At 37.9% G+C, this 13926-nt stretch overlaps 1 protein-coding gene across 1 annotated transcript in view; it reads left to right on the plus strand.

Annotated features, from left to right (window-relative positions):
• Positions 1 to 13926, plus strand: part of NEK11 (NIMA related kinase 11) — a 207254-nt gene that overhangs the window by 83200 nt on the left and 110128 nt on the right. The window contains exon 6 of the mRNA XM_075212438.1: positions 5512 to 5638. Coding sequence (XP_075068539.1) covers positions 5512 to 5638 — 127 coding nt within the window. The remainder of the gene's footprint in view (positions 1 to 5511; positions 5639 to 13926) is intronic.

Consider the following 13926-nt stretch of genomic DNA (forward strand, 5'->3'; position numbering starts at 1 on the left):
AAGTTTTGGGTTATTTATCTGAACATCAAATTGACATGTTATATTTTAGGTTACTTTTTCAGCCTCATGGCTTTCCCAAAAGTACAGGTAAAAAATGTTGAAAAAAAATGCATGAATAAGTGTGAATGTTGAGCCACACTGATCTCAAAATACATCCAACTCAAAAACAGCAGTATTTCCATTTTTAGCATACAAATGCACACCCAGCGATAGCATAGAAATGCAGCTTGTCAGTGTTAATGGTAAATGTGAGTCGTATTACCCTATTCATACAAAATATATTGTAATTAAGTGTCTTCTACACAAGAGAGAATAGTGTTAATAATAAATATGTTTACCACTTTATAGGAATCTTCAAATGAAAATGGGAGATAAGTCATCTAAATAGATGGCCACAACTTGATATAATATAGCTGCAAAACTAATTAATGAAGTACTGTCAGCTGGAGGCAGGAGGCAAACGCAGGATTTGTAGAGGGGGGTTTCTACACCATGCCACCAGTGGGCATGACCAGCATGTATGGGGGCTATAATTTTAGACAATACTTGGCTGCTCTCCAACTCTTCCTATCCCCATAATATACATGGGCAATGCTGCGTGCACTACTGTTAGATGCACGCAGCTTTCCCTTTTCAAGTAGAGCTGTGTGAAGGGGGAGCAGGGTCCATCCACCTCAATTATATAGTGCCCCAGGCTAGAAGGGGGGTTTCCAGGCACTAGGAAACCCCCCTCAGTTTGCCTATGGGAGCGGTCAGTACACTGCGGTGGTAATCGTTTTTTCCAATTACCACCATTCCGACATCGCTAATGCCTCCAAAAAAACTGAAACAATGAAAAAGCGAGTTGAAAATAATCAGACTTACCTTCAAGACGACGCTGGAGATCCCTGAAGAAAGCAGCTTAATGACAGCAAGCCATTCCGATTGGAGAACTGACCGTCAATGCAGGCTGACGTCATTGCAACGTCTGTCACTAAAAATTTAAAGCGGCAATGTGGGGACAATGTGTTGCCGCTTTAAATTTCTAGTGACTGACGTCGCAATGACGTCAGTCTGCATTGACGGTCAGTTCTCCAATCAGAATGGCTTGCTGTCATTAAGCTGCTTTCTTCGGGTATCTCCAGCGTCGTCTTGAAGGTAAGTCTGGTTATTTTCAACTCGCTTTTTCATTGTTTCGTTTTTTTTGGAGGCATTAGCGATGCCGGAATTATAACGCTTATTAAAACGTACCCAACCTGTACACTGGCAGTACACAACCAGATAATCAGTGCTGATATTGTCAAAGTCATCATCACGGCGTATCTCTACACCAGGCCTCCAATACCCGCAAAAGATATGTCGTGGGCGTGCATCAAAGTCTCATTATGTTGCATCCCCTGGCAGCATAATAGCATGCCTTTATTGTACTTAACTTACACTTTGTCAGGATTTCCCAGGTATGACCACGGAGAAAGCGTAAGTGGTTAAAGTGGCTTTATTAAGAAACACAGATAACAGTCCACCATGGATTGTGGCACAGATATACAGAAATAAAAAGACAGAGTAACAGTTCAATGGGAACAACAATAAAGAAGACTTAACTGATCCGTAGATGGTATTCAGCGCAGCAGGTGTAGAGAGAGTAACAATAGCAGATCTTGAAATAGCGGTGCACTGCAACCACAGGTAAGTCTCACAAAGGGAGTCCAGTCCTGATGAGAGACCTGAACTCACAGAACTTGGTAATGCGGACAGGAGCTGAGCACTAGGTAATGCAGACAGGAGCTGAGCACTAGGTAATGCAGACAGGAACTGAGCACTAGGTAATGCAGACAGGAACTGAGCACTAGGTAATGCAGACAGGAGCTGAGCACTAGGTAATGCAGACAGGAGCTGAGCACTAGGTAATGCAGACAGGAGCTGAGCACTTGATAATGCAGACAGGAGCTGAGCACTTGATAGTGCAGACATGAGCTGAGCACTTGATAGTGCAGACAGGAGCTGAGCACTTGATAGTGCAGACAGGAGCTGAGCACTTGATAGTGCAAACAGGAGCTGAGCACTTGATAGTGCAGAGAGGAGCTGAGCACTTGATAGTGCAGAGAGGAGCTGAGCACTTGATAGTGCAGAGAGGAGCTGAGCACTGGGAATGCTCACAGGAACAAAGCACTTGGAAATGCTCACAGGAGTGACCTGATGATCTGGCCGAGACCGTTTGAAGCAGGCAGGTTTGTATAGGCCTCATGCAAGGTGATACAACTCCCAGTGATCAAGGAAAGTAATCAAAGTAGCACAGTGGCCCCTTTGGTGGGCAATGGTACTACAAGTAGAATACATAACAAATCCAATAAAGTCACTGCAGACAGTAGCTGCAGAATGCAAGTCGTAACATACTTGCCCGCATCCGTTCTGTCTTTCCTGGTGTAAGGGGATGAAATCTATAATATAAATGCTTAGTGGCGTGTGTTAGTCTGTCTGTGTGTGTAAAAAATAAAACCAAGCTGCAGCGCCACCTGCTGGGCGGAGTTATATACTGACCTACTAAATTCTTAGTGTGTGTGGAAAAAATAATTCAGAAAGGGCTGAAATTTGGTATACTAAGATGTTTTTAATTTGTTAATTTAATTTGTTAATTGTTAAAAGTGTTTATAAAGATTTTAAAAAAAAATATATATATTTCTTGCAGGAGAAGTGACAGTTGGGAGTGGTTGGTGGTTGTCGGGGGTGACAGTTGGGAGTGGTTGGTGGTTGCCGGGGGTGACAGAGTGAGAGGAGTGTGATACTTAGGACCGCTGAGAGAGATCCCTGTGTCTGGATAGACATCTGGATAGATGTGGCGATGAAAATGAAGGATGAGATGATGGAGAAGAATGAAGAGGTGGTGACATGTGGACAAAACCACGTTAAAAAAGGGCGCTTACGTCGGGAAGTAACGCTCTTCCCCTGAGGAGGCCTGGGCTATGGCCCAAATGCATGACAAGAACCTTTTTTACACCTTAAGTAGCTTGATTTGACTAGAATGCATGAGTATCATGCACGGGTTAACTTGTCTAACATATGTAGAAATCAAGATATGGACACATTTTGGTATGAATAAAAGCATAAAAGTGCTTATATTTATGAAACAAAAATTGATATATGCCATGTTCTAATTGAGGTGCTATATGTCATTACAGCTAGGTATTTCTTTACTATTTTGCTAGTTTAGAAAAAAAAGCATTAATACATAACAATATTACCAGAAAGCATACTTTCATACAACAGTAATACAATAAACATCAGTATTATAAATAGCTAACTGATGTTTAGTTGTAGCAATAGAAATTTATTTTGTATCCACTAGAAAGCTAAGTAAAAAGATTAGGCTTCTGAATATCTTCCAGCAAAGTCCTACACATTTCAGACATGAATTATTGAATGTGACTGTCATTTCCCATGATTCACTGTCATTGTACTGGTTGAGCACCATGGCTGACATACAGTCATTCAGCAAGATTTTTGTACTGAAAGCTGTCCATTTTTGAAGCAACTTGTCAAATGATAGCAAAGTCTGCACACAGCTATTTCTATTTCACTCCCTTGTTCTGTTTTTATGCCCAGAGAACAGAGGAGAGAGAGGTACTCACATAAAGCTCATTGGTCACTGTTGAAAGACAGATTGACAGTATACACAGTCAGAAGTCAGAACAGGGAGGGGGGTGGGGGTTGGGGGGGTAGATGCCCTTTTTCCTCCTGTCCCCGCTCTAATCTCAATGCCAGTGTCCATCTCTCTTTCATTATCCAATCAAAATCCAAACTAAGGAAAGATTCCTATTGAAATGATAGCTGGGATGGAGTTGATTGTTCTGATTGTTCATGAAATCATTGTTCCATTCTGTGGTCACTTATTTTCTGTTGTTTTCTGGTGAAATAACCTATTTAATTATGAGCTTGATGTTTTAGATGACAAAGATCAATGCATTTTGAAAAGATAATAGTTTGGACTCTCACATTCCCTTGCTTTCCCTATTCACTATAATAGAACTTGGCAAGCAGCAAAGGCTACTGTTAGACTGTTGGAACCTAGGACTGAAAGTGAATGCAAGGGGGGAATGGACTGTTATACATTGACTCCCACAAGTGCAAGCACTGGTTACCATGGCATGTCAAACCCAATCACGAATGATATGCAGCAGCACAGGAATTTGTTAACGTCAGTGTGTAAACAGGTTACATCATTTATTTTGTCGCAGCAGTGTAGCAGCTCTGTGCAAAATAGTTAACCCTTAAAACTATAGAGAAGCTGAAACAGAACTAAGAGTAGTATTGTGGATCAAGTGCTTAGTGAAAAATGTGCTGTTAATTTTGTACAGGTCTGATGCAACTTGGTTCAAGTATGAGTCAAGTGTGGGTTCTGTGGCAACTTGTATACACCATTAAGTTTTCTAGTGGGAAAAAAATCAATATAACATAACATTGATTTAATTTATTAAATCTCTTATGTGGTTTATCTCATAACTTTAAATATATCATATTGCTTTTATGCGGCATTGTTTTGGTAATTAAAAAACCCTAACTTGACACTGTGGCTTCCTCCTTCAGTATATCTGTGAGTACTAGTTGATTTATGAGTCTGCAAATGTGTTCAGCCAGGACACCTGTAGTGTCCTAGCAGCTACCTTATTGACTGTGCATATTGCTGTGTATGCCAAGACACAAGATGTAAGTAGAAGTGACCATTGCCCTGTAATACTGGCAAGGTCATATTCACAGACTACACAGAGCAGATCATATTATCATAATGGACATATTGACCATTCATCATCCGGTACATATTATGTTACAGGGCACACCGTTATCATTACTATGTGCATAAGTAGCTGAAATAAACGTGTTTAAGCCATCTTGGATTTATTAGTAGGAGATTAAAATTTATATCATGCATAAGTATGCATTGATTATCCAAACACATCCAAAATGGCACTGTTATCTGTGCCATAAACAGAACTACTACAACATTTATTTCAGCTCTTTTGTATTTTGTTTAGTAAATCTCAAACTGAGGATGCACTCAATAACATAGTATGCACTGGGTGATTATATTGTGGCAAAAAGGTCCAGTTTAATCTCTTCATACCAGCCCACTATACACCTATTGAGGGAGCAACTAAGCTCTAATCCCTGCCGCTGTATATAGGCAGAAGCAGGGGTCTGGACTCTTACAACAGGATGGCTGGAAAACTGACATTTCTGGTCATGTAATAAGGAATCACAAAAATCACAGTAAAAGTTTGTTAAGAGAAACAAAGATCCTTTTACTAGCATATCCTCTTCTCTGCCCTCACAGTGATATTAGCTGCTGGAGAAAGGGGGAGAGAGAAAGAAAGAGACTAAGGCTAGTTTTTACAGTATGCAATAAAAATATCTATAATTTGTTTTAACAACATTACCATGTTCCCAAATGAACCGATTGTATCCTCATTAATATAAAGCCAGACAGATTATCATAGCACATGTGTTTATAATTTAAATATTTCTTCCAAATGTTTCCAGGGGATTTTGGGGTTTCACGTCTTTTGATGGGCTCGTGTGACCTGGCAACAACATTCACTGGGACACCATATTATATGAGCCCTGAAGCCTTGAAACACCAGGGATATGACTCAAAGTCTGACATTTGGTGAGTAGGCGTTGTGCTCACTAGGATATCTGCAGAGAAATGTATAAAAGTAATTCTCCAGTGCAATGTACAACTGTTGTCTCTAACAATTCTGTGATTAGTGTTGATGAGATATATAAGTTCAAAGCATAAGTGAATATTTACTGAAATTATACATACTGTATATGTGTATAGGACTAAATAAAGTGAAATAATTGGAGACACTAAGATCCTAATTATATTCATAGCTCCATAGAATCTATGACTACAAATTTGGAATTTATAACTTTAAACTTTGTTCATTAGAAATAACAGATCACCAAGTTGTAAAACAGGTATAGCAGTGCATTACACACTTTTAATATCATAGTTATGTTTTGGTACATCACGTTTGTGCAAATTATGAATTATGTATTGTGATAACCTTTTTATATTATCAATAAAATAATATAATAATGGGTACAATGAATGGTGCAATAAGCAACATGGTTTATCCTGAATAATATTTATTTTATTTATTTTTAAACATGTTATATTGGTACCCAGGTAATTGAAAACAATATATATGAAAAGAAACAAACTATACAATTTTTTCTCATTTTGTTAATTCAAAAATAGTAATAAATACTGGAAATTAAAGTTCAGATTCACTCAACTAGTGCTAGGTTTCTGATGTCCCTATTTCAGACGTATTTAATCATCATCCATTCGTCTTTGCTGTGTGGAGCCTCAGGGTTATCCAGCAGATGGTGTGTCTGTAGTTCAGGTACGCAGTACTAAAGTCCCCATGCACCTGATTCTCTCTCATGAGCAGTTGTCTGCAGATCTGTTGGAATTTAATTACTAATAGAGAAATCGTTATCTATTATTTTAGTATAAACCACTTAGTATTACTTGAACCTATCAATATTAATACAGATTGTTTTGATAACTAATTATCAAAGTGAAGAAAAAGAGAAAGCATTTATGCATGCACAAAAAGAGCATATTAGGGATTTACACAGTGGGTCGTTAAGTGAATCATTGAGGAGAGCAAAGCTTTAAAAGGGAGTAACTTTGCACCTTGGCAAAACCATGTTGCATTAAAGGGGGAGGTAAATTTAAAAGGTGGGGACAGATTTATAGCTGGCATAGGGCATGTCATAGATCAACTTTAAATTTCAGTGTAAAAATAAAGCTATCCAGTATTTGTGTTCTACATGAAAAAGCAGCCAGTATTTTCCTTATGTGCAAAATAATAAACTAATTTGCACCCCTTGCATAGTAATATGGTTTGTCCAGGAGCAAAATTACTCCTTTTTATTTGCTATGCTTTCCTTAATGACTCAGGCCCAGTAAGTACAGTCAACCAAAGCAACTAATTAGACTTATGTTATGTTTCCCTATATACTTTTGAAAGATATATAGGCAAATATATGTCACGTGTGGAAATTGCCCACTGTGAAAAAGTTATATATTCTGGGTTTATAACATTGGATGGATATGTAATATTTTCCAATTTTTGGTAACTCTTAATATTACTTTGCCAGTTGTTACATAAAGTGTATTGTACCTATAAATTAAATGACATTATTTGAACCCTGATCAGAAATGTTTAGATGTCTATTTAGGATTAAAATATGCATGTAACGCAGACAGTCTTGGGAATGCTGGGTCTATATATACATTGCTAATTAATGGCCACAGGGCTTGACGTCCATTCAGGAATGTATGAGGCAGACAAAAATATGCTAATGACAAGTATTTGGCTAGTACCACAAATATATGATTGCTATATTTCAAGGTGCAAATAGATAGTCCTTCTAACCTTACCCTTGTTCTTGATCCAGGCTTTAAGTAGTAAATATGATATTTGGTGTAAAAAAAAACCCAGCAATACTTCGCTTGTAGTATGAAATTCCACACCAAAATTTTATATGCACTTATCGTTTTGTAGAGTATTGTAGCTTTCAAACACCTTGTTTTACTATAAGTGCTGAGTAAGGATTGAGTAAGGTAAATCTGCCTTAATATAAATAAGTATGTGCCGTAATGCTGCCCTTGTGAATCAAACAAGGAGACTCGTCACTCATCACTCGCAGGGCCTGATTAAGGGTTCAGGCTGCCCTAGGCTACTATGCTTGCGTGATTTCTAATTGGCTTTATAAAAGGGTCATGCCAATCTTTGTCACTCATTTTATTTGCATTAAAATAACTGCATAGCAGAATGGAGGCATGAACAAGCCCTACTAAGGGTGGATGGGGAGGGAGTAGTCTCTTCTGTGCCTGTCGCAATCCACGTCTCTCCTACTTGCTAATTTTTAAGTGCAAACGCCTATGTGTGGCTCATTGTCTTCAGCCTTTACAAGGGGAATATGGCAAGATTAAAATCTTACTACATTTTTATTTCATTTTTTCTTTTTACTTAGGAGAACAACTATTCTTTTATATTTTAAAATGAATTACAGTTTATACCTCACCCTGTCACAATTTTGCACCCCACCTAAAGCCTTGCACCCTAGTCTGCAGCCTAGTCAGCATATTGGATAATCAGTCCTGGTCACTCATATATATTTGCAAGTATATAAATATATCATGTATATCAATATGGAATGTATATATAAATATTTTTAGATATTTGTATATCTTTAAAAGGATGAAACAGGTAGGCTAGGTAATATGTAAACCAGACAGTTCAGATTGGGCAATAGTTGGCCTTCTCACACAAGTAAGTATGTATAATTCACATTGATGCCGATTTGGTTGCCAAACATCTGTCTTGACAAGACAATGTAATTGAGAAATTAAGAGACAGAATTTGGCATATTGGTCTCCCAACCAGCAGTCTGTTGGTAGCACTAGTAATATGCTGAAAACAGTTAGGCAATGCAAAAAGTTTCAAAACTCCTCCCCAAAAAATAGAATTATGTTGCAAGAATGTACCATCATGGCCAAAAGTTTTGTGAATGACGCAAATATTGGTTTTCACAAAGTTTGCTGCTTCAGTGTTTTGCACTGCTGCCATTCCTGAGCAAGCTCTGCACTGGTGGGAGTAGGTTCACTCACAATTTTGCCATGAAGAAAGAATGGTACCAAAACATTCTCCAAGAGCAACTTCTGCCAACCATCCAAGAACAGTTTGTTGATGAACAATGCCTTTTCCAGCATGATGGAGCACCTTGTCATAAGGCAAAAGTGATAACTAAGTAGCTCTGGGATCAAAACATCGAAATTTTGGGTCCATGGCCAGGAAACTCCCCAGACCTTAATCCTATTGAGAACTTGTGGTCAATCCTCAAGAGGCGAATGGACAAACAAAATCCAACAAATTCTGACAAACTCCAAGCATTGATTAGGTAAGAATGGGCGGCCATCAGTCAGTATGTGGCCCAGAAGTTGATTGACAGCATGCCAAGCCGAGCTGCAAAGGTCTTAAAAAAGAAGGGTCAGCACTGCAAATATTGACTCTTTGCATAAACTTAATGTAATTGTCATTAAAAGCCTTTGACACTTATGAAATGTTTGTAATTTTACTTCAGTATACCAAAGCAACATCTGACAAAAAGGTCTAAAAACACTGAAGCAGCAAAGTTTGTGAAAACCAATACTTGTGTCATTCTCAAAACTTTTGGCCATGACTGTATTGTAGCTGACTATTCTCTACAGAACTGCTTTAGAATAATGACAGGATTCTATTGCTTTCCTACTGCTACCCTATAGCACTGGTTCACCCTTAACTCTATTTTATGAGCAGATCACCACAACTAACCACCTCCCTACATGCTGTCTGTTCTAAAACTTCACTTTAGAGGACGAGGGTGAACTATATATACAAAAGATGGCAATCCAAAACTCGTAAAAAAAAAATCATGGAAATGACGTTTCGTCTCGCTTTGATATCCGAGTTTGGCAGGAAAAACTCATTCACGACTCGGATTCACTTGGATCCCAACGTCAGATTTCAACAGATTTCAAGTAATCCAAACCACTCATCTCTATAATATTGACCCCTTTCCAAAAAAATTCAATATAGCTCTCTTTAGATTCTACCTGATACTAGTATTATTTTCTCACTTTTAAATGTTGCATATTATTTATCTTATGTACTAGGATTTTTTTATTTTGATTACAATTACTTTTATTTAGCAAGTGCAGTTAGCCATAAAGTATTGCTTTTGAAGAGCATTAGTGCTCATGCTTGATTTATTTAATGGACTATTGATTAGTATGTTTGAGTCACCATTTCATCTGCAACATTAGGCAGTTATTTTACAAAATTCTACATAATTATAAGAAATACTAGCATCTGCATAAATAATTACAGTGTGCTGCAGAGAGTAATATATGGAAATTAAATGAATCTTCAAAAAAAGAGTTTATATTCGGTCAGTCGTACTTGGTTAAAGTCCACAGCCTCCTCCTAATAATCTTTTATGCTTTTAAATGTCATTTTTAATTAGAAAACATCTCAGTAATGAAGGAATCTGATTAGATGTTCAGCAAGGACTTAATGAATACATAACTCTAATTTAGAAGTTTTCTTTAAATAACTGAATGTTTTTATAAAAGCAGATTGTAATAACATATGCCTGGTTAATTTGAGGACTTAGGAAACAGTGCAGCTGTTTTTTCCATATTTTTTTACCTTTCAGTCATGTTTCAGCCTTTCATTATTGCATGTTTATTAAGTTAAAAGGTAATTTTAGGTGACAGGGTTATATTATAGGTCTTTAGAACCTTAAAATGTTGCATTGTTATGGCATTAAATATATGATCGATGTACCATACTTGTGAGTATTATATAACCATGACATCTTAGCTGTTTTATCAGTACCTATCAACTAGTATGATTCTAGTCTTCATGTTTAAATAAAATAGTGTCAGAAATATTTCTAAAGGTCTGGTTTGCACTTATAGCTGCAAGAAAACCCATTGTAGAGTGGTAGATTTAACATGTTTTAATTCTTATTTGCTCCATTTATTGACAGGAAAGGGCTGGATTATAGTGATGGGCCAATTGCTAGTTAGTTTCAGTTCAATGGTAAAATTTATATTTTGATTTTTATTTCAGAGGCAGATCAAAATTGTATAATATTGAAATAAATGTCTTTATTTTAAGGGCTACATTTTGTGAAGTTTATGTAGCTAGCGCACCCCACATCTCATACTTGTATCTAGTTTAGAAAGTTTACAGAGATGTCCTTGTGTAAATCATAATGATGTTTATGAACACAGGTCAGTGTGTGGTTTTCCCCACACACTTTCTCTCCCCTTTTGGAAAGCTACTATTTTTAGATTTATTTGTATTACTGATGCATGTATTTAAGTGACCTCTAAGCTCTTGATAGAGCTTGAGTAGACATGGCCTCCTACTATTTTAGAGAGCTGATATTTCCCTACTCTACAGTCATGGCCAAAAGTTTTGAGAATGACACAAGTATTGGTTTTCACAAAGTTTGCTGTGTCATTAAACCTTTTTGTTGGATGTTGCTATGGTATACTGAAATAAAATTACAAGTTGTAACGAATTAGCTGGATTCGGTACTAATCTTGATTAGCAGTGACTTACCTGAGGTGCTGGGTTTAACGAACTCCCCGGTGTTCACCAAGAACCGCCGCAAGGGGGGATGATCTTAGCTGCCGGGAGACGCAGGTCGCGGTCCTCAGGCTTGCCTCAGGTTGTAGTATAGTGGATGGAGCAGCGGGTATAGAAGATGTAGGACGACAGCCGGTGCCAATGCACGTGGTATATGATAGACGTGCAGGTGCAGCGTGGAGGAATCCGGGTTCGGTACACAAACTGGTGGCAGAGGTACAAGCGGAGGGTCGGGGTCACAGGCAATCAGAATGGTCAACAAGCCAGGTCAGTACACAGGGACAGGAGATCCAGGAAAATCAGAAAAGCAGGGACTGGTACACAGGAGACACTCAAGAGGGAGCAGGCACAATTAATTCCACGAAGACCAGGAGCCAGGAACCAGGTAAGTTGCTCTGACACTCAGAGTTGGTTTTAAATAGGAGCAGAGATTCCAAACTCCCCGCCCTGAACCCGGAAGTGTAGCTTCCGGGACAGACGGAGTGGCGGGGAAATGAGGAGAAGGTAAGTTTGTGACACAAGCATTTCATAAGTGTCATAGACTTTTATTGACAATTACATTAAGTTTATGCCAAGAGTCAATGTTTGCAGTGTTGCAGTGCTGACCCTTCATATTGAATACCTCTGCAATTCGCCCTGACATGCTGTCAATCAACTTCTGGGCCACATACTGACTGATGGCCGCCCATTCTTGTCTAATCAATGCTTGGAGTTTGTCATGTAGCACACAAATATCAACTTTAAATTTCAGTGCACAAATAAGCTATCAAGTATTTGTGTGCTACATGAAAAAACATTTAGTATTTAACTTATGTGCAAAACAGAAAACTAATTTTCACCCGTTGCATTGTAACATGGTTTTGTCCAGGAAACTTAAATAAGAAACTTCTTAATTTAAGTTCCTTAATGAATCAGGACCCTTCTCTTGTGCAAAAGTTAAGATGCTTATTTTAAGAAGAAATGGGGAGATAAGAGTGAAGTTAAGATGGATTTTCATCTTAACTTAAGAAATTCTTCACTTAAGCTGGGTACACACTACACTGTTTTCGTCCAATAATTGGCTCAAACAGCCGACATACGACCGCTCGTTCAAAAGTCGGGTCAGTGTGTGCAATGACACGATGGTTGAAAGTCTGCCCAAATGGACGATTATCGCCTCATTTGGTTGGTCGTACCGTTTAATATTTTCGTTCCAATCTCGTTTCCGCTGTGTACTGTGTATAAACTTCCAACCGATCCACAACAGTGAGTACGAAATTACAGTCATTGCTCACGACAACATGGCTGTAAAAAGTCACTAAAGGGACCTCCGCTCTTCACTTTATCGTCCTAAACAAGGCTAGTGTGTATGCAGTCGATCGCATGTAAAATCGCTCGGCATAAAAAGTTGGTCGAAATTTCTGTAGTGTGTACCCAGCTTTACGCAGTGGATTTTGCTTCTTATCTCCCTTTTCTGAGCATGCACAGAGTGGATTTGCTTAAGACAAGCAAAAAACGGCAGATAAGATCACTAATGAATCAGGCCCTACTTGTACTTATTAGCATGGACGTTTTCATGGATCCAGGCAGTTTTTTGTATTTCAATGGAGTTCCATACCAGCAACTATTTTATAAATGGTTATCATTTGTAAGCTCAGTGTGTCAAATACTAATGTGGTAACCAAATTGTTTTTTTTTTTTCATTTTGTTTAATTAAATCAGTAAATGAAGGAGACAGAGTTAATGGGACAATTTATTTCTTGATTAAACATCTGAACTACAGCAAAGACCTCATGCCCTGGATATTCATTAGGAAATATTTTTAAATTATATTACACTAGCATAACTGATCTGGTGATTGATTGTGGTTAAGTAAGAGTTAAATATTAGAAATATATATGTCAATCACCAAGTTTCATTATAAAGGACTAAATAATTATGTCTGTGCTACAGTGTCTCTTTATGTTTTATACAGTATTTTCAGTATGAAGTGTGAATTCTGGGTACTCCTAACCCAGTTCATTCCCCTCATATACTTTGCTATGCATCTTATACTATTTAAGAGAACATAAATTAAATCCAATCCAATCCATAAAGCCAGTTGGAGAAGATTTCCAATGCTGTAGTCAATCAGAGCAAAGCTGTCATCATTGGTTACTTGTAGGCAGGCTCCCAGCCTGTCATTCATGTCATAGATCTGCAAGGAGAAAGTAGTGTGTTGGGCATCAGGGTTTTTCATTTTTGACCAATGGAAACTGGAGGAAAAAAAGGAGAAAAAAATAGAAGGAAAATAAGGAAGATAAAGATACCAGGAAATTGTTGAGCAATAAAGAATGAAGACAATGAGGAATTGGTTGAGTCTTTATTTCAAATAAATGAATTTAAATACAATGTACGTGTGTTTATTTCTTATGTCTTTACTATGGGGCACTAAAGGTGCTAATGGGCTTTGAATTCCAGAGCACACTGGCTAGTTCTAAAAGTGCCAGTATGCCCTGAAAGCCATGGGTATGTTGGCACTTGTAGTTCTACATGTGCAGCCTACCAAATCAGTTAATGGATTTTAGGGCTTGCTGGGACTAGTAGTACCACATGTGTAAATACTATTTTTAAACTATTTTTCACATATTGCCCTAACACCCATTGCCCATATGCAGGAATTTGGTGCTTGACTTGACACACCCATATCTAAATGAGGCCCCCAGTGTGCTAGAATCCTAAAATATACTAAATATAACAGTAGTCTGGACAAATT

The sequence above is a fragment of the Mixophyes fleayi genome, chromosome 5 (assembly GCF_038048845.1).
Source record: "Mixophyes fleayi isolate aMixFle1 chromosome 5, aMixFle1.hap1, whole genome shotgun sequence".
In the NCBI taxonomy this organism is placed as follows: Eukaryota; Metazoa; Chordata; class Amphibia; order Anura; family Limnodynastidae; genus Mixophyes; species Mixophyes fleayi.